The 21,400-nt window shown below is 55.4% G+C and overlaps 1 protein-coding gene across 2 annotated transcripts in view; it reads left to right on the forward strand.

Moving 5' to 3' along the window:
- Window positions 1–21,400, forward strand: part of ITPR3 (inositol 1,4,5-trisphosphate receptor type 3) — a 66,124-nt gene that overhangs the window by 5,564 nt on the left and 39,160 nt on the right. For both annotated transcript variants that reach the window (XR_015554099.1, XM_004424259.3), the window contains exons 2-3: window positions 9,023–9,093; window positions 19,762–19,883. Coding sequence is in view for 1 of the 2 variants with exons in the window: in XM_004424259.3 (XP_004424316.1) it covers window positions 9,023–9,093; window positions 19,762–19,883 (193 nt within the window). In the remaining variant the exon portion in view is untranslated. The remainder of the gene's footprint in view (window positions 1–9,022; window positions 9,094–19,761; window positions 19,884–21,400) is intronic.

A 21,400-nucleotide genomic window follows, 5' to 3' on the forward strand; every position in this document is an offset into this window, starting at 1 on the left:
AGGGACTCAGGCTGCCTCTAACTCCTCGGCCTTAAAGGATCCTGCAGTGGCCACTTGCTCACACTCTGCCCTGCCTACATTCCTGACCCCTTGTCCCCTCCCCTCCCCGACTTGGCCCAGTGGGGCTGTGGGGTGGGTGGGGCCGTGGCTTGGGTTGGGGGTGGGGTGATGCGCTGGATTTTAGGGTGGGGTGGCACCAGCCTTCTGCTCTCAGCTCAGGGGGAGGTTTCTGGGATTCGATTACAGCCCCCCGCCCCCAGCACACATCTCGATTGCCGGATTGCCGGCAGTGCAGCTCCGGGCCTGCTTTCCAGACTTCACCCTGTGTGGAGCTGGGGGGCTCCTCCCTGTAGGTGGAGGCTGTGAGGGAGGAGGGGAGGCCTGGGGGGAGGGGCGGAGAGCAGAGCCCAAATGTCCAGTCAGTTCATCACAGGCCTCTGAATGTGAGCTCTGAGCCCCCTGAGGGTGCCACACTGGTCATCCAGGTGGCAGTGGTACCCAGCATTTGTATCTGCAGTCACAATTCCCCGCAGTGAGGACCCCCGGCTTAGCAAGGCTAAATGACTTGCTTGGGGTCACATAGGGGGTCTGCAGAGAGGGGGCTGCAGGGCCTTTCACACTAGGGACTTCGGGGGCAGAAATGAGGCTGGGCATTGACTACACAGTGAGCCCAGGGTGTGGGCTGGGGATGGGGGTGGGTGGGGACACATTGCAGAGGGGTTTCCACTGGTGGAGACAGGCAGCAGGGACTCATGGCAGGGGACTGAGTAGGGGAGTAAAATGGTCAGAGTGGTGTATAAAGCTGGTACATTTTGGCTGGTAGGCGGGCAGAGCCAGAAGCGGCAGTGAACACAAATCTCAGCCCGGCCAGTTGCAGGTGGCAGACACCTGTGTATTATTTGGTTCGCAAATCCCTTTCCCATCACTCACTCAGCCCTTCCTCCAGCCTGCAGGAGAGCCGTCCTCTCCAGTGTGAGACCCTGACATGGGTGACAGGTGATGTAGGTCATGGGGGGGGGAGAATGAAGTCCGAGCTGCTGCTGGCAGTGGGTGGACTCTGCAGAGCTTTCACAGCGGGTGGCTGTGGCCTTTACCTCTACTGTCACTCTGGCCCCTCACCACCAGCCTGAGGCATAAACATAATTCAGGAAAAGTAGAGAGAACCTTCTAGAACACCTGTATGCCCACTATTTAGACTTAACAGTTGTCCACATTTTGTCATATTTGCTGCATCTATTTTTTGCTGAAGTGTTTTATGGTAAATTACATCCATTACATGGTTTCACCTCTCAATACTTCATTATATATCTCTAAGAAATAAGGATACCATATGTAACCACAGTACTGTTATCACACCAATTAATAATTTCCTAATAGCACCCAATGCCCCATCCATAGTCACAGGTACCCCATTGTCCTCAGTCTGTCTTTGACCATCCGTGTGTTACATTTGATTCTTATGCCTCTTAAATCTCCTTTAATCTAGAACAGTGCCCTGCCCCCCGCCTCTTTCTTTCCCACCATGATCCTGAGCTCCTGACGAGACGGGGCTGGTTATGCTGGAGACTGTCTCACTTTCTGGATTCGTCAGAGCTGCTTTTTGCTGCTGTTTCCCAGAGGGCTCTGCGGGTCTGGAGCCGGGCGGGCTGGGCCCCAGGGCCTGCCCTGCTGACGCTCCGGGAGCCTCAGTTATTACGTCAAGTAGGACAGGCTGGGTCCAGTCCCCAGTTATGGAGAGCAGGAGAGAGGCCTGGGCCCAGCCAGGCCAGTGTGTAAGGCAAGGGCGGGCTCGCGGCCCCTGGTTGCGCCTCTTCTCTTTCTCTTCTCAGATTTCCCTCGTCTCTCCTGCCTCCTGTCCCTCTTCCCCTTGTCCTAACAGATCTGTCTTCCCGTGCTCCCGGGAGCACTGTTGAGACCCCAGCACTTACTGGAGCCCGCCAATCCTGAGAGCCAAGGAACCCAGGCCTGTGGGCAGAGGCAGCATCCTGCAGGCTTGCACACTAGCCAGGGACCTTTATTTCTGTTGGCCCAAGTTTTGTCATTTTTGCTACCTCCATTCCTCAGTGGAGAGACTCTCTGGTTCTCTGAGTGTGTGCTTCCTGTCCTTTCTCGACTTAAGCTCGCTGAAGGGCTGAGCCATGCTTGTTTTAAATTCTATATACTGGCGCCTCGGGTGGCGCAGGTGGATCCTCAGTGAGGAGAGATAAGTAGAGGTTACGTAAGTGGAGGTTTCTGCAGGGATGCAGAAGTGAATGCTTTTCTCTGATGAGCCAGGGGAACCTGGGTTCCTCTCCCAGCATCCCTCCCCACTCCCACCTGGTGGGTGTGACTTTGGGTGTCTGGAGAAGGGGACTCCAAGGCCCCCCTCCAACACCAGCCAGTCCCAGCATCTGACAGAGCCTGCATTGGGAGTGGCTTCCTTGGGTCTGGCCTAGATGTGTGGGGTGGGGGCCAGTGCCCTGGGCTGGGAGTCAGGAGACCTGGGGTCTGGAACTGGGTGTTCCTATAACTTGTTGTGTGATCTGAGCTAGTCAGTTCCCCCCACCCACACACCTCCGTTCCACAGCTGGATGGGGGAGGGGCTGTCTAGGGTCCCTCTGGCATTTCCCCAGTCTGTGACTCCTCCTCCCGAGGCTGTGAAGGTGGCCAAGCTGGTAGGTGCAGGCTTTGATTCAGGCTCCTCTGCTAGTCCCCTGTCCCACTTCTAGCTCCCTTCTTCCTCCTCCTTATCTAATCTTTTTAGACAGCACTGACCCGCCCCACTGCCTTTTCTGTGGCTTCCACCTGGATCTCAGAGTCCACCCTGGGCAGGTCCCTCGATGCGTCTGCCTTTTCGTCTTCCTTCAGACCAAGGTCCTCCTGGGCTGCAGACCCCACGGGCATTTCAGGGACAGCACCCTCCTCCACCCTTCTAGAGCAGAGTTGTCAACCAGCTCCTCTTCAGGGTCCAGGGCAGCCCTTCCCACAGGCCTTACCTCGTCCCCATACCCCCATCCCCTGCCCACTCTGCTGATGCCCTACTAGGCCCACACAGTGCAGGCTCAAACTGGTCTCGTGCCTCCCAGTGGATGGAAGGCTCACAGCAGGGACTGTCCTCAGCCCTGTGGGGGTAGGGGAGCTGGGGGTGTGGGGGGATGCACTGCTGGAAGACATGGCTGCTGTCCTCAGGGCACTCAGCATGGTGGGCAAGAGCTTCCTGAGGGTGGGGGCCACACCAGTGCATAATCGACTGCATAATGGACTGAGTAAGGTGGTGTTGAATGGATGAGGCCTGGGTTGTTTAAGTGGCCCAGGTGGCCCCTTGTACTCTGTGAACCTCACACTGGACTGTGGTAAGAAAGGAATACGGTATTGGATGTGAAAGCGATTTATAGATTAAAACGTGTTCCGCACATTGGAGCGTCGGTTTTTCTAATGTGATCTTGGCTGGGGTCCCACCGGCCCTGAGATGAGGGGCGATGCCTGTGGGGGGAATGGGCAGGGAACTCTGCAGGAGCTTGAAGACGGCGGGACTCCGATATCCGACAGGGCTGCTGCGTGTGCAAAGGCGTGGAAGGGGACGGCGAGATCAGTGGGCTGGCGGAGGTGTGAGTAGGCCCTTTCCTGGACCTTGGGTCCTTCCCCGGACCTTCGGCGGAGACGCCGGAGCTCCCGAGAGGGAGGGTGAAGCGACCAGGCCACCTCCCTCTGGAGAGCTCGGCTCTGGTTACAGCGCCAGGTGCGCACTCGAAGCCGGGCACCTGTGCGGGGCTAGTTTAATAAACACAGATGTCTCCCACGCCAAGAAGGAGAGTGGGGGGGCTACGGCCCTGGACGTGGGTGTCACCAGGTGGGGCGGGGCAGCCCGGGAGGGGAGGAAAGCGCGGGCGCAGGCCGCCCGTCACCCGTCCCGCCACCGGGCGCGCCTGGCCAGGGCCCAACGTCCTGGCAGCGGCTCGCAGTCCGCGGCAGGCCGGGGCGAGGCCGCGCTCGCCCTCCGTCGGCGGCGACGGCTGCACGTGGGGCGGCGAGTTTCGCTCGGCCGCACAGGGGGCGGGGCCGGGCGGCCGAGAGCGCGCGGGGGCGGAGTCTGGGAGGCGGGGCCGGGGCCCGGGGCGCTCGGCTACCCACGCCCGCTTTGCCGCCCCCACACCTGGGTCTGCCCGAAACGGAAGTCCCGGCCTCGCCCTGTGACGCTCCCCTCCGTAAAAGCTTACCTGTCTAGTGCCCTGGCCTTCCGGCCTCCCTCTGGCCTCAGGTCTCCCCGCAGCCCATCTGATAAGGGCTTTCCTGCTAATCTCTTAATGGCTTCGCGCGGCACCCCTCCCACGCCCTCCTGCCCGCTGGCACCTTTGTGGGGTGCCTCAGTCCTAATGAGTAGGTGCGGAGGAATGGAGGGGAGGCGTTTGCGGGGGCACTTGGGGACACTTGGGACTCTAAACATCTTGCCCATGTCCGCCTTCTTTTCCTACAGGCTAGGTGGGGAGCTGCCCTAAGCACCAGACAGGAAATAAAAAGATGAGGGCAAGGTGCCACCCCTTAGAGGTTCTTGGGGAGAGGGTACAGAATGTAGCCCCGAGCTTCCAGGCGATGTTCATTCTGCTGGTCAGGGCCCCACACTTGGAGGACGGAGGGTGTGGAAGGTAGAGCTGGGAGAACCCCTGAGAGACCCATCTACGACTGTGTGTTCCTGATACCTCTGGGAAGCCCCCCTGCTGTTTCCACCCTCCCGCGTGGCATGTTTCTCTGTTCTGGTCCCTCCTACAGACCGTACCTGTCCCTTCTGCGCTGCAGGCCTGGGATGTTCTCCTTCCCAGCCTTGTTTGATATTCTCTGGGAGGCCGTGCTCCCCTCCTGACCAGTCTCTCCCGTTCTCAAAGTGGCTTCAGCTTGCACTCCCAAAGTGTGCCTGCTTTGTAGACCACTGGGCACTGGGGAGGGGCTGAGTTGAGACGGCAGGGCTTCAGAAGCTGTGGCAGAGTGGGTGGGGACAGATGGACATCCACATAATGACCAGGCAGATTTGTGCCAGGGGGATTAGGAAAAACATGCCAGGCATCTGAATCTGCATGTGTTTTTCCTGCACTTGTGACCCAGACGAGGAGTTCCCAGGGGAGGTGTGGAGGGGTCAGGGTGAGGATGGGTTTTCCCTCAGACAGGGAGTCTCTGAGGAGGCGGCCTCCACAGGCCTTGTGCACTGGTCAAGATGGGGGTTGTGGGGGGTCACCGCAGCCTCCTCTCAGCTGCACTGACTTCGAGGATGCCCTGTGGCTGTCCAGCACCCCCGGCAATGCCAGGTCCCAGGCCCTGGCCCACGCTTTCTCCCTCCTCTCCCAAAACTTACCCATCCTGTATCCTCTCCCCTTGGAGCTTTGCTAAGAGACAACCAGCTCGTCTGATTCACTAATGTCTTACAGGAAATTCTATGAATATTCAAAACTCTGCACAGCTCCTGCCTCTTCTTTCACACCTGCTCTGATTGGCCAAGCTCTGACCTCTCCCTTCCGTGAATTAGGACAAAATCCACAGCGGGTACCACCAGTTGGCACCAATGCATATTCTTCATATCATTAGCTCTTCTGAGTATGTGACTTGTCTTCCCAATGAGATTTTAAACTCCCCTGAAGCAGGGACCTTATCTTTTGCTTCTTGTGTATTTTCCTCAGCAGCTAGGAAAAGGAATTAATTCACGCAGTGTGTGCCCGCTCTGCGCCAGGCAGTGGTCTAGATGCTGGGATACAGCAGGGAGCAGAACAAACACATCCCTGTCCTCATGGGTCTTCCATCCCAGGTGGGGGATAGTAACCAAAATAAGTAAGTAAAACATCTAGCAGGCCAGGTGTGATACGTGCTGTGGAGAAAAATGAGGCAGGAGGAGGACCAGGAGTGTGGGAAAGAGCCGTTTACAATTTTAAATGGTTTGGGAGGGAGGGTGTCCAGGGAATGCGTTGTTTGAGCCAATATCTGAAGGAGGTGACAGAGGGAGCCGGGAGGGTGTCTGGAGACAGAGGGTTCCAGGGAGAGGGAAGAGCCAGTGCCCAAGGTCCTGGAAGGTTCCAGGAGCCTGGAGGAGGGCTGTGGGCTGGAGCAGAGTGGGCGAGGGGCTGGGGGAGGAGATGAGGTCAGAGAGGTGAGGGGGATCGTGTAGGGTCTTTCAGGCCATTGTGTGTTCTCCTCTTGTACTCTGCGATGGGTGGTTCTGGAGTGTTCTGAGCAAAGGACTGACCTGATTTGACTTACCTTTTAAAGGGATTGCTCTGCTGCTGTGTGGGGAACAGGCTGTGCAGGGGGAGGGGGGACATCAGGAGACCAAGGAGGAGGCAGTTCCTCACGTCCAGGTGAGAGCCGGAGGGGCCTGGACTGGGGGTTGGTGGCAGTGATGAGAAGAGGTCACATTCCGCACATATCTTAAAGGTGGGGCTCACAGATTAGGTGTGAGGGGTGAGTGGAAGAGGGAAGCCCAGGATTGGTCCAAGGTTTTTGGCCCAGGCAATTGCAAGGATGGAATTGCCATCGACTAAGACTTCAAGGGGAGCCCATTCAGGTGGAAGGACCGGGAGCTCCATTTTGAACAGGCCGAGTTGGGGGTGGTGGCCACCCAAGGGGAGAGGCGGAGTAGGCAGAGAGATGTGTGAGCCTGGAGTCTAGGGGAGGAAGAAGGGCGGAGGTGGATGTGGAGTCATCGTGAGTGTACAAGTGGTGCTCTGAACCCATGAGTGTGGCCGAGGTGCCCTCGGGCCTGCGTGCAGATGGAGAAAGGAAGGGGGCCAAGGACTGAGCCAGTGCTGGAGGCCGAGGAGGGGGAGGGAGACCGGGAGCGAGACGGAGAGCCACCTTGCAGAGCAAGCCGCCCTCTCCCCTCGCCATCGTTGTGATGTCCCACACAGCACCCGTTCTGACGCTGCATGGCCTGGCTTCAAAGCCCAGCTCTGCTACTTGTTGGCTGTGTGTCCCTGGCCACACTGTTTAATCTCTCTGTACTCTGGTTTCCCTGCCTCCAAAATGGAAATAATAACAAAGTAGATGTAGAAAATTAGATAACAAGATATGAAGACATTAGAAACAAAATCCTTCTTTCTATTATTATTACGATGGATCTCACTGTGCAAAGTGCTGGTGATTCCAAAGGGAAAAACACAGGTTCCTGGCCTCCAGGAACTCACGGTGTAGACATGGCAGGTGGTCAAAGTAGAGGGAGACATGGCAGCTGGAGAGGTCAGGACCAGGTGCTGTGGGAACACAGGGGAGGGAGGTCCAGAGGGAGGGAGGGCACTGGCCAAGGAGTGGGAGAGAGAGGCTGAGGGTGGAATAGTCTGTTAGGCCTGGGGCTTGGAGAGTAGCCAGGGGAAGTTGAGCATGAAGGGCATTGCAGGCTGCCAGGACCACGTCTATAGAGATGAGAGCTCCAGGGACCTTGGGATCAACTGGAGGTTTAGCATGACTGGGGCAAGGAACATGTGAGGCTAACTGAGGAGAGGGTGGAGGTCATGTCACAAAAGGCCTTGTTAGCCCATCCAAGGAAGGGAGGAGCAAAAGGAGGCTTTGGAAGTCAGCTCTGTGACTTCAGGTAAATTATTTAACCTTCAAACCTAGTTTATTCTGCTGTAAAATGGCGGCAATGACTAGCCTCTTGGGGAGAAGTTGGTGAGAATTCAGAGGCAACAGTTGTGAAGTGCTGAGATGGAGTTGGCCTCTGAAATGGTGGGTTATCATCATCACTTTTCCTAGAGGCTGGGGTGGTATTAGAGAATTTTATAATTTTATTTTTATTTATTTTTCCCCCCAAAGCCCCAGTAGATAGTTGTATGTCATAGCTGCACATCCTTCTAGTTGCTGTATGTGGGACGCGGCCTCAGCGTGGCCAGAGAAGCAGTGCCTTGGTGCGCGCCCGGGATCTGAACCCCGGGCTGCCAGCAGCGGAGCGCGTGCACTTAACCGCTAAGCCATGGGGCCGCCCATTAGAGAATTTTAAATGCAGGAATGAATAGGTGGATGGGTGGGTGGATGGATGATGGATTGATGTGTGGGTGGATGGATGAATAAGTGGATGGGTGGATGGATGAGTGAGTGGATGGATGGATGGGTGGATGGATGATGGATGGATGGATGGATGGATGGAGGGATGGATGGAGGGATGGATAGGTGGATGGATGGATGGATGGGTAGATGGTGGATGGATGGATGGATGGGCAGGTGGATGGATGAATGGGTGGATGGTGGATGGATGGATGGGTGGGTAGATGGATGGGTGGATGGATGGGTGGGTGGGTGGATGGATGCATGGGTGGATGTCCTCCAGAGATTCAGGATTAACCCCAGCCATGGTTGTAAGGGGGAATTTCAGGCCCTAGGGTAGGCCAAAGAGGAGGGTGTGCAGTGGGCCCTGACTGAGGTTGGGAAGGCACAAAGTTCATTGTCCTGTCTTTGAGACCCAAAGGCCTGTCCCCCTAGTTTGGTGTCTCATAAGCTTCTCTCATCTGTCTGTCTGTCTCTGGTCTCTCTCTGCCTGTTTCTTATCCTATTTATCTTTCTGACTGTCTTTCTGCCTCTCTGTCTCTCCCTCCCTCCCTTGCTCTAACTTGCTCTCCCTCCCTCTCTGTGTCTCTCTGACTTTGTCTCTGTTTCTTTTGGTCTGTTTCTCTCTCCCTCCTCCATTGCCTGCTGTCCTCTCAGGTCTGGGCAGCAAGGTCTCAGGGCCGTGACAGGAGTTACATCTGCCATGTGTGACAGCCCAGACTGACAGCAGACTCCCCCAGACTGACAGCAGACTCCCCCAGGACAGTTCCAGCTCCGGCTATGGGGTTGGGGGTGGGCTGGGTGTGTCTGTGCCCTTCCTGGGGGCTCCCCCACCCCCGCCCTAAGAGACCTTGCCTTTTAACAGTGGTGCCAGGAAAGGGAAAGACTTGGTGGTGGGGGCTTTGACGGTGGTGGAGAGGTTTCTCTGGAGGCCTCCCCGGTGTTCAGGAATCCACTGCCCCAGGGGAGGGATGCTGTGGGGAGATGGGTCTCTGCTCTCCCGCTGACCAAGCTGCCTTGTTCCCAGGCTGGTGGATGACCGCTGTGTGGTGGAGCCTGCGGCCGGGGACCTGGAGAACCCCCCTAAGAAGTTCCGAGGTAAGACCTCTGCTCACCCGCCAACTGCCCTCCTGGGCTGCTGTGTCCTGGACCTGAGACTGGACTCACCCCACCCCATCCAGGCCCAGTGCCGGGTTAGACCAGGCGCCCTGCAGCTCTCACACTGCTATCCGGAATCCCCATCTGCCGCCATCCAGGCACCTACGACCTTTCCCTGTGTTTTCCGGGGGCCACGCCCCACTTCTCAGGGGCACACCCACCTCTGGCGGGGGAGGGGTCTGTTCTCCCCCGAACTCCCTACCAGCCATAAGGCTTTCTTTGTCTGCGTGACTGGGTGTTTTCTGTGGGAACAGGGATGGAAAAGAGAATTTCCCCAGGCGTTGGGAGGCCCAGGGTGAGCGCCCTTCTGTGCTGCGCTGTCATCTGTGGTGAGGGGATTGGAGCCGATGGGCTCCAGGTCCCTTCTCCTGACCTCGGTTGTGTCCTCAGCCCGTGCAGTGTGGACGACTCCTGCCCTAGGGGAGCGTATGGAGCCCAGACCTGGCTCTGCTCTGTGACCCTGGGCAAGTGCCTTCCCCCTCGGGGCCTCTGTGTCCTCTGTGGTCAGTGGGCTCTTCGGCCCCGCCTCGCAGGCCTGGGGGCCCTCGTGAGAATTAAATGATATCCTGCTGTCACCGTGCCCAGCCGGGGCAAGGTGTTATTGTTGTCGTTACCTGTGAGGCTGAGACAGACAGTCAGACAGACGGATCCTGGGCGTGGTGGGCAGGGCCGGAGCAGGCAGGAACACGCCAGCCGGTGGCTGCTGCCACCTCGTCTGCCCACGTGGCTGCTCCTCTTGGAGAGATTAGCTGGGATTGTCCTGGAGAGGGATGCTGGGAGGGGAAAAGGATTTAAGATAATCTTGCGGCATCCTTGGCTGTCTGTCTGCGGGGGCCTTGCCCATCCGTTGGAGCGTGGAGATAGAGAGGGGTCCTCCCAGCCCGCAGAGGGGCGCCATGTCTACTGTTCTGCTCCTGCTTCCATCACGGCCTCTGAGTGGGGTCTTTGCCTGGGGGTCTTAGGTTGGGACATGTCTGGATGTGTGGAAGCACCTCTGGCGCTGGACTTTCCTCCCCGCCATGGACCCCCTGCTTGACACCATCTGGCCCCGCTGCCCCTCTCCTGTTCTCTCCAGCCACACAGACTTCCCTGCTGATCCTCCTGTTTGTCACCCACACTCTGCCTCTGCACCTTTGCACTTGCCGTTCCCTCTGCCTGGAAGGTTCTTACTCCAATATCCACATGGCTCGGGCTCTTAATGGCTTCAGGTCTTATATCCTCAGTGGGGCATTCTCTGACCACCCAAAAGAAAATCGCCCGCCCATCTCCCCTCCCTGCATCCTTTTTCTCCATTCAAAGATCTGACATACTCCACGTATTTTAATTATTTGTTTGTTTATCCTCTGTCTTCCCTGACAGAATGCCAGCTCCCCCTGGGCAGGGGTTTCAGGCTGTCTTTGCAGTGTCTGCCCCGTAGTGGTGCCCGGTACCCATCTGAGGAGTAATGCATGCATCGGGCCCCTTCGGGCTTCCTCCTGCCCCTGCCCCCTCTCTCAGGCCTGGCTGCTCCAGGTCCCATTGATGTGACCCACCAAGAGTCCCCGATTGAGCCCAGCCTTAAAGGCACTGGGCCCAGGCTCTGGGGGTTTCAGGGTGCTCGTGCAGGCCCCCTGCTTGGAGGCACAGCTCTGACCATACCTGCCCCTGGGTCCTGAAGGTTGGCAGTGGGTACTGATGGGGCCTGGGCCTCTCCTGGAGCCAGAAGTAGGAGAGCTCTGAAGCTGCTGACGGAGGGGGTGGATTTCTGCTGTAGCTGAGGGATTTAGGTGAATTCTTGGGAGGAACTTAGTAAGGGAGACAGTGGTGAGGGTCCCAAGGGTGGGCTGTGCCAGGACAGAGAGGGGACTGGGGCTGCAAGAGGAAGGTGTGTGCGTGTGTTGAGGTGTGTGCAGTCTGCTTTGTGGTGTGACAGACAGTGACAGATGGGTGTGACAGAGGAAGAATTACCCTAGAGTTCCAGTGGACAGAGTCTGTGGCCAATTTTTGACAATAAAAAAGCCACTTAGCAGAACAAGTGCTCCTTTGACTTCTCGCCCTCCTCCCCCATCCCTCCCTCCCACTCCCTTCTTTCTCTCCCTCTCCCTCTCCCTTTTCCCGGAGCCTGTGAGCGGGCCCCACCCCAGGACCCGGGGGCTGCCCTGTGGTCCCCCTGGCCTCACTGGGCCCAGCCAGCTCAGAGAGGTGGAAGAGTAGACTCGGCCTCCGGCCTCCTCCTGCCCTCTTCGCCCTGGGTCCTGGCCTGTGGTGTCCTGGTGAGTCAGGCAGAGGCCCCTCTGGACTCCCTGTGGCCCTATTTGGACCTGAGTATAGTCCATCTCCTGGGACAGATCCAGGTCTCCGTGCGGCCCTGTGGCTGGCGGCTATAAGTTGGAGCATTAGAACTTGGGAGGAGAGACACAGCCTCCAGCCTCTTCAGTTTGGAGACTGAAGTCTAGAGGAGAGAAGGGTGCAGCTTGGCCTCAAACCCGGGCTCCTGGCTCTTGTTGTTCCGTGTCTTTGCTGCAGGCACCCCGGCCCTGGAGGGGGGTCCCAGCAAGGGCGTGGGGGCCAAGGCAGGCATTTTAGAAGTTGGCTAGAGGCTGTCAGAGGGATGTGTCCTGAGGCCCCACAAACGCTGCCCCGCCATCCTGGGGTGGCCCGGTTGTTGCTGGGAGCTGTGGTCTCTCCCTCTCTCGCCCCACAGCCCGCTGCCAGTTCCCTGCTGAGCCCCCCTTCACCTGCTGACCCTGGAGGCCCCCAGGCTGGGCTGGCAAAGCCCCGTGGAGCCCCCGACTTGCCTCCATAGGCCCAATTGGCTCCTTGTTTGTGGTTTCAGCTCCAGCTATCTTCGGAGGCCATCCCAAGCCCCGACATGCTCAGGGAATTCTTTCCAGAGTCTGCAGGGTCCCAGGAGGCCCCAGCTGCTGCCGCCCCAATGTGCAGGGCACCCCATGCTGGCCCAGCCTCCCTGACCTCTGCTTTGCTGTGGGGGTCTTGGGTTATGGCTGCTCTGAGTCCCACTCCCTGACCGGGCCCAGGGTCTGGGCATGTTCCCTCCCCCGTGCCCTTTGTCTTTCTCCTCCCTGCCGCTGGGGCACCGGGAGACCCAGTGCAGGACTCGGGCAGCTAGCTCTCACCTCCCAGTCTTCCTCAGGGAAGCTCAGAGCTCACATCCCCAGCTACAGCCACCCTGGGAAAATGTGTAGGGGTCATTTACCCCCCTAGACTGGTGGGGGGCAGGTGCCGGGGAGGGGGCTGATGAGGTGGCCTCTCTGTGTTTGCACGGCTGACCGGGTGCCCGCCCCTCAGCCTTACGCCTCTGCTCTACCCGTCCATCTTGCAAGCCCAGTTTATTGTTATTTTTATTATTATTAAGACATACTTCAACTCCACACAAAAGTACAGAGAAAAATAACACACACCCATGTACCTACTACTGAATTCTGTCAAATCCTTTTTGCCGTGTTTATTTCAGATCTTTTCATTTTTAAAGAGATACCATCTTATGCCTGTGGCCAAAGCCCCCTGCATCTTCGGGCCCCCCCATCCCTTTCCCCTCCCTCTCTCTCCAGAGGTAAACACTCGTCAGAAATTGGTGTGTGTCATTCAGGGGCCTGTTTTTATGTGTTTGCTATTAATACATAGGGATATGTCCATATAGGGTATTATTTTCCATTTTTACAACCCTGTATGGTAACAGTAGCCTTCTGTACAAATTTTTCTGCACTCTTTTCATTCTGCACTGTTTTTGAGATGTATCCACATTGACACGTGTGGCTGTAGTTCATCTGTTTAGTTGCTATGTGATATTCCATTGGGTGAGTAAACCGCCATCCATTTATCGGTTCTCCTGGTGAGGGACATGTAGCTCGTTTCCAGTTTTTGGCACTTGCCAGCCATGCCACAGCGAGCATTCCTGTGCACGTCTCCTTGGGCGCGTGTGCAAGGGTTTCTTGCGTGTGTTCCGAGGAGGGGGCATCCTGGGGGGAGGAAGCTTTTCTGCGCCTTCCTGGAGGGGCTGTGCGTGCTCACGCCCGACAGACCGTGGGTGCGGCCCCCTCGCTCCACCCCCATCCTTGCCACCCTTGGTTTTGTCCCACGTAGATTTCTTCCAGCCCACTGCGTGTGACGTGGCATCTCCCTGTGGTTTTGATTTGCGTTCCTCGGACTACTAGTGAGATGGAGCATCTTTTCATGTTTATCGGCCACTTAAAATTTTATTCTTATTCTTTTTATAAAAGTAATACAAATACATGCTCCAGGATCAAGATGACAGCAATGGTGCCCCCACCTCACCCACACTCACCTCCTGTCCCCATCTCCAGGGGCAACCACATAGAAAATCTAACTAGGTAATTCACTCATATGGTTCAAACATCAAAACCTTGTAGAAATACATATTGAGAGTCTGCTCCTGCTGGCCCCCACCAGTAGTGTCCCTTCAGGTCACCCCTTTCTTTAGTTTCTTATGCATCCTCCAAATTCCTTTATGCAAATACAGACGTATATTCAGATTTTTCCCCTTTTCCTTACATAAAGCTAGCATTCTGTATAAACCATTCTGTTCTTTGCTGTTTTTACTTTATAAATCTTACTATGGATAGATCCTCTTACACATCTTTTCATATTAGTATATAGAAATCTTGAACTTTCCTTCTGTTTTTTTTTTTTTCATTTAAGAACTCATTTTTGTTCCATATCTTGGACAACTATGTGAAAATAGTGTTCCTACAAATTACATAGTTTTAAGGATTTAAAAAATATTTACTTATTTTTTAATTGTGGTAAATATCCATAACATAGAGTTTACCATCTTAACCATTTTAGTATTTTTTTTTTTTTGAGGAAGATTAGCCCTGAGCTAACATCCAATGCCGATCCTCTTCTTTTTGCCGAGGAAGATTGGCCCTGGGCTAACATCTGTGCCCATCTTCCTCTACTTTATATGGGACGCCGCCACAGCATGGCTTGACAAGTGGTGCGTAGGTTCGCGCCTGGGATCCGAACCCACGAACCCCAGGCAGCCGAAGTGGAGCACGTGAACCCAACCGCTACGCCACTGGGCCGGCCCCCCGCCCCCCGCCTTAACCATTTGGAAGTGTACAGTTCAGTGGCATTAAGCGCATTCTTGTCATTGTGCAGCCATCACCACCATCCATCCACAGAACTTTTTTCTTTCTTGTAAAACTGAAACTCTATACCCGTTAAAACAACAGCGCCCCATCCCTCCTCCCCCCACCCCTGGCAACCACCATTCTACTTTCCATTTCTATGAATTTGACTGTTCTAAGTCCCTCCTGTTAGTGGAATCATACAGTCTCTGTCCTTTTGTGACTGGCTTATTTCACTTAGCGTAATGGCTTCAAGGTTTACCCGTGTAGTAGCGTGTGTCATAATTTCTGACTCTCACTCTTACAGCCTCAGAGCATTCCATTATGTGGCTCTGTTGTAATTTATTTAACCAGTCCCCTCTGATGGACCCTTGGGCTCTTTCTCATCTTCATCATTCTTAACATGCTGCAGTGAAGACCCTGTCCCTCGTCATTTTGTACGAATGCAGGTGTGCTCTCAGAATGAATGACCAAGGTGAGATCACTGAGTCGAAGGGTGGAGCGTCTGTGCCTCTGATCAGGACTGCCACTTGCTCCCCACTGGGGTGGGACCATCTCGCACCTCCTCCAGCAGTGTAACATGAGAAAGCAATCCCAGTGAACTCTTTTCATTGTTTCTTCTGCTAGCTACCTCCGAGTCTGCAAAGGTTTTGCTTATTCCTTGAGAATGTAGCTCCCTTGGCCCGCTCCTCCGCTTTCTCTCCTCCCGCCCTCCCCACAGCATCCTGTCCTTCTTGTAGATGTTCCATTACCACCTTCATAAACCCGAGATACACCTTTATTTCTCATTCTGTCAACTCCTCCAGTGCCCTGCCCCCGTCTCCCTCCCACTGCTGCCGCATGCACATTTAGTTTCACATCGTCAAGACTTAATACGCTTCACATTCTCTTCTGTAACCACAACGGAGTCTTTGGTGTTTTGTTCTATAGTTGAGTCTAAATGTTGAAAAAAATTGAAAAAGATGTTTACATTATTTATACAGTGCTTATGCATTATTGCAAGGGTATAACTTTATTCCCTGTGCTCTGTTCTTGTCTCCGATCCTCCACACGGTCCTTTTCAACCTTGGGTGAGCAGCAGAACCATTTGGGGTCACAGGGGTTGGGGTGGGGTGGGGTGTCCCTTTACAAATGCATATTCCCAGGCATCACCCCAGACCTGCCAAGATCTATGGGGGACTTGGGAGTTTGTATTTTTTAAAGCTCCCCCCACCCCTGATGATTCTGTGCGGTGGCAGTGGCTTTTGGGGTGTTACACACCTTAGTCAGTTTCAGGGACTGTCACTTGACTTTATTTACTAAATGAGTATCTTCTTGTCTGCAGCCTCACAAGCCCTGTGTCCTCACCCGCAGGTACGTGCCCCCCAGCACACACAGTCTCTACTGTAGGAAACCCCCCTGGGCCCAGACTTTCTCTTGGCCTTTGCTGCTACTGCTCTCTTGTGGGCCTAGTCTCCTGGCTACCCTTCCACCCTTCCTCCTGTCTGCCCTTCTGCCCTGCAGTTTGGTGAGAAAGAAGGTTCTGGCCCCTTCTGGGGTTCTGACAGGGCTGCCTTTGGGCAAAGAGCACAGCACAGTAACAGCATGGAGATGTGCATAGAGGTGGACCACAGACATTTTAGAGGGCTCAAATCATTCATTCAACAAGCATTTTCTGACATGCATTTTGGGCAAGGCTCTAAGGGAGGATCTATGTGACAGAAACAGATGAATTTGGCAAGTTCCAGGTAGTAAGTTTCCGAGAAAGATATAGAGGAGTCGAGAGCAGGGGGGATCGCTCCCAGCTCCATCCCTCCCCTGGGAGGCCTCAGGGCGGTGTGTTCCCTTCAGACACGGGTTCTGACCCATTCGTGGGTTGTAAAGTCCCTTTAATGGGGCTCAGCCGTCCTTTAAAGAACCGAGTAGAGTAGAATTAGAGTGCACCAACCACAGCGAGGGTTGTTATTGTTTCATTAGTTCTTTCTTCAGCCCTGTCTGTTCTCTTAAATATGTTCAATGAGTTTTAAATTTGGTTATTGAAGCTTTTTTATTTCTAACAATTCCATTTGGTTCTTTTTCAGTCTGCGGTGTCACTTTTTATAGTTTCCTGTTCTCTGCAGGGATCCTCAAGCTGTTTTTATGGATTTAAGCAGAGTGGACATATCTGTTTTACAGATGACGTCTGTGTCTGAAAGCTCTTTACGTCCGTTTCTAGTGTCTGTTTTGTGGGTTTGTTCTCTCGTGGGGTCTAGTTCCCGAGAGTTCCTGGCTGTCTTTGACTGTATACTGGTTATTGCATTTGAAGAACCTGGTATGAGTGGCTGTGGACTAGGAGGAAGACACCTTCCTCCAGAGAGGATGTGCCTATCCTGTTACCAGACTCCTGGGGCCACCACCCGTCCACGACCACCTGAAGCCAAGCTCAAGTTTGGGGTTTCTTGCACCATCCAGGGGATTCCAGGGGGTTCTAGTTCCTGCGAGGAGCTGTTCTACTCCGGGTCAGCCCTTGCCTGGGGTGTAGGCCTTTGGGGTCCCAGCTTATTGAGGGAAGCTCTCCTGTACACTTCCCACCTTCCATGGGCCTGGGCTTGGATTTCAGCCCCTGTCACCTGGTGAAGCTGTCCACATAAAAGTTGACTCTTTTGGAATCAGCAGATACCCTCAGGGTGAAAGTCGCCTGGGTGTTTCTATAGCTCCCTGGTTTTCCTTTTGATCTATGCTGGCCGGATGATTCCTCATTGTCTGTCAGTTCTTTAAGTCTTAAAATAATACACATTTGGAGATCCAGTTGTTTTAGTTGTTTTCTGGTTGGGTTGGTCCAGAACGGATTGTGACCGTGGTTCTCAGCCCTGGCAGACCCGGCGCCCGCCCACTCTCCCAGGGATAGGAAGTCCCCGTATTGTTTCATGGAATAGTGATCCAAAAACATATTTCCTAGGTGGGTCAGGTCAGGAGAGCTTGAGAACCTCTGCTCTAGGGCAACCTGGGGTAGCATATCTCTTTCCTCCTGTTCTCTCTGGATTGGGAGTGGAGTGGGGGATGGGCTGTGGGGAGACCAAGGAGTTCACGGACACCAAGGCCTGTGGTCTCCTGGCCTCGCTGCCCTCCCCTGGCTCCAGGCTCACTCCGACTCGGCCCGACTGTGCTCCTGTCCCCCTCCCGGCTCGGCTCGCCAGACCCGACGCGTGACAGTGTCACTGCCTCCTCCTCCTCTCTCTTGCCCTTCCCTCTGCTGGCAGTGCCTCATCCCCTTCCTTCCTTCAAAGCTAAATTCAGGCCCCATCTCATCACGTGTGAGGGAGTCATTTCTAGATTCATGTGTTCATCTGGCAGACATTCGCTGAGCCCCGAGCTGGGGGCTGGGGACATAGTGACGCGCTCCACTCAGCCTTGCCCGCCTGCCCCTCAGAGTCTGGTGAGGGTGGCAAAAAATGAGCAGATCAGCTGTCAGACCCCGAGCCCCCTTTAATAGTATGAAGTGGGATTCAAAAATACTACAGTCGGTCTGTGTCCATATTTACATAACATAAAATGGGGGGAGCCAGGGCCAGGGTCTGAGGGAGCCTGGAGCCAGGGAGAGGGAGCAAGGCAGTTATAATGCTCTAAGCGTGACAAAAAAGAGAAAGAAAAGGAAAGCCATTGATAATAGAGGAACATATATTTTAGAAGTGACTGTCGGGCACAATAAAGGAGAAGTCAGATTGGCGCTGACTCACAAACACAGCAGCCACGGTGCAGGCACTCGGCACGGCCATGAGCAGTGCATTTTCTGAAAGAGCAAAGATCTCGTGTAAAGTTTGAACACAAAGCACAGCACACATTCCCTCAGTTTAGATCGGAGTTGCATTTCTGGAAAAATCGGTGTTTGCTAAAACCAGGCAAAAGTACTCTGTGTTTCTGCCTGCCCCTCCGGGGCCCAGAGCACTGCCTGTGGGTGTCCACCTGTGAGCGTGCGGCAGGATGTCTGCAGCAGTCTTTATGGTGCAGGCGTCCACCGTCCCTGTTCTGCCCACTAAATGTCAGCCGTGACCTCAGTCATTGGGACAACCAAATCGCTGCCACTATTTCCAAAACACGCTCTGGTGTGGCCCCACTCCCTCCACTCCCACTGGGAACCAGTGGCCTCTAACAAGGCAGTGAGATCGATGTGGTGACCAGGGGACCTGGGGGAGCCAGAAGAAGCGGGAGGACTTCCTGGAGGGGGTGACACCCCAGCGTCTTCTTGAGGGCTGAGCAGAACCCTGTAAAGACACATCTTTCCAGCAAACTGAGTGCTTGTTTCCAGAAGTGACACCTACTCATACTGGTGGTGCCAGGGTGGGCAAGGCAGGGCAGCCCTTGGCCGCTCCATTTGCACGTGGAATTGCCATTTTTTCCCTCCCGTCAAGGAAGTGCTCTCTCCTCTGAAATTTGAGTCACTCAGTTTCTCTTCCTGATGGCACCGGGGGCCTCTGCCAGTTTTGCTTTTAGGAGGGGCCCAGCAGCCCCCCTCCGGGTCCCCAGCACAACCATCTTTTTCCTGTGTTCCGTGCTGCTGGAGGACTGGGCAATCGTGGAGCATGGCCCTGCTGCATTAGAGGATCTTAGCGGCCATGAGCCCACCCCCTTGCCCAGGGTGTGATTGCCTCCTGTGCCAGGGACCTCATTGCCTCACAGCATGGCCCATGCTCTTGTCAAACAGGCCCAGCATTTCACCGCGACCCAGAATCCTCGATCCCCTCCCACACTTTGGAATAGGATTTTCCAACTTGTGCCTCCTTTTGATAAGTAGAAAAATCTGACACCCTTTCTGGAGTTTGGGCTTATGAAAATCATAGGTGTTTTGTCTGCTTTCCAAAATAAAAATTATAATAGTGATCCTGTTTCTGGAATTTTGATTGGCCCTGTCTTAGGTCAAGTTCCCTAGAAGCAGAGCCCAGGATGGGGAGATTACTAAGGCGAGCTCTCAGGGGAAGAGCGTGAGGGAGCCTCGCTCACAGAGGGTGGGGGAAGAGCTGAGCAAGGATGTGGTTTCAGGGGAGAGAAGCCTCAGCCTGAGCCCACAGGGAGCTGGGGCATGACGGGCACCGCAGACAGTCTCCCCGAGGCTGGGCTGTTTGTTATGGGCCTGCGTCAGCCGCTGGATGTGGGCTGCCCTCAGGAAGGGGCGGGGGGACGTAATTGCTCAGGCGTCTGTGGGCAAGATGGCAGTCGTCCAGCGAAGGATGCAGGTGTGAGCTGTCAGCCGCCAGTGTCCACAGAAGCTGGGCACAGACACGCGTAGGGGTGGGAGCCCAGAGCCTCTGATAGATCTCCTGTGGGGGCACGTGTCTGCCTCCCAGGTGCCATCCTGCTCTTAAACCTGCTTCTGGGACTCTCCCTTCTACTCAATCCAGGATGTGCCAGGTTCTATGGGGTCCTTCCAACCACGACCTCTCTACCCCAGGTGGGGCAGGAGGATGGGAGGGATGGGGAGAGCGGAGGTGGGATCTGGGGGCAGGGCTGCAGGCTGGGTTTTCCCACGTGAACCGGTCTCCCTCTCCTTGCCCGCCCTGTGCAGACTGCCTCTTCAAAGTGTGTCCCATGAACCGCTACTCGGCCCAGAAACAGTACTGGAAGGCCAAGCAGACCAAGCAGGACAAGGAGAAGATCGCCGACGTGGTGCTGCTGCAGAAGTTGCAGGTGCGTGCGCACAGGTGTGCACCTGTGTGTGCATCTGGACCCTGGGCGCACACACAGGGCCACTGCTTGTCAGAGCCAACAGGGGCCCCGCGTCTGAGTCCAGTGGTTTCAAAATCCCACTATGCTAGAGATTGGTGAGCGTTGCTGTGAATGAGGTGAGGTGAGGGAGTAGAGTGCCCTCCCAGTGACCCACTTGTCTATATGACCCCTTTGTGTCAATTAGAGGTGCCCCTTTCTCCAGGCTGGCACAGCAGTCTGTATACCAGGGCACATGCTCAGTGAGTGGAATGTGAACTGGATTTCAGCTCCCATCCAGCCCTTCAGCTCAACACCATGGTGCAGTGAACAACCTGTACAACTGTACATGGAGTTACCAGTGGCTCCTGGAGATAGTGGCTCCTGGGAACCCAATTTGAGAATTAGTCTTAACCTGTCCCCTCATTTTATAGAGTTGGAGCCTGGGGCCCTTAGAGGGGACTGGGCTGTCCATGGTCATCCTGCGAGTTTGCAGTAGGGCCTAGATGGCCCCTGGGTCTCTGACCCCCTTGGGTTCCCTGGACACATGGTGCTAGGGCCTAGTGGTTGCTCACAGGCCTCAGGGGCAGTGGTTCACATCCTGGGCAGTCCTCTGGACAGAGCTCAGGGCCCCAAGCCCAGGCCCCATGGAAAAGAGAGTGGGAAGATTTGGTTGTGGTCAGCGACTTTGCAGCCTGTTTCTGAGCCCCTCCCTTGGGCCTGGTGCCCCACCCCCTGTCATGCAGACCTTGCTTCCCTGTGTCCCCTGCCCCTGGCCCCCTGCCCTGAGGAGGTGTGTGTAAAATGGGGGAAGGGTGGGCTGCCCGATAGCTGTGAACTGGACTGGAAAGAGGGGGCCGGGGTGGGCCGCCAGAGCTCTGGTATAAATAACCCCATCTTTCTTCCCGGGCTGGGGGCTGTCACGGGCTTCCTTCCTGCTGCCGACACGGGCCGAGGCTGAACTGGGCGTCTGGCCTGTGCGTAGGGCGTTCACACGTGCACAGGCACATCCTCAGACCCGCACGTGGTCACAGCCACACGCCGTAGGTCTGGAAATCCACATGGTACATGGCAGGGCTCCCAGCAGCCACCCTCACCCAGGCTCAGTCTCGAGTCCTGGGTAATGGGACTGAGGAGAAGAAAGGGGCAGAGGGGCTAGTGCTGCCAGGGAGTGCCAGTCTGATGGAGGAGACAGAGCCTGTCCTCAGGCAGCTTCCAGTCTAATGGGACAGAAGTGTGTAAAAAGTTGCCCTTAATAGGATGTAAACCAAATCCTCGAGGCCACCAGAGTTGGACCCATCAGAGGTGGATGTGGCCAGTCAGGGAGGGCTCCCTGGAGGCAGTGGGCTGGGAGCACACACAGTTTTGGGAGGGAGGGTCCCAGAGGAGTGGGGGTGGAGGAAGAAGCAATGGCAGCAAGCACACCTGCCAGCATTTGGGCTGGGGCAGGGGTGTCTGGTGAGGAACAGCTTTAGGTTGTCTGCCGGGGGTGTCAGGGGCAT

The sequence above is a fragment of the Ceratotherium simum genome, chromosome 13 (assembly GCF_057802395.1).
Source record: "Ceratotherium simum simum isolate JZ-2026a chromosome 13, ASM5780239v1, whole genome shotgun sequence".
Taxonomy (NCBI): Eukaryota; Metazoa; Chordata; class Mammalia; order Perissodactyla; family Rhinocerotidae; genus Ceratotherium; species Ceratotherium simum.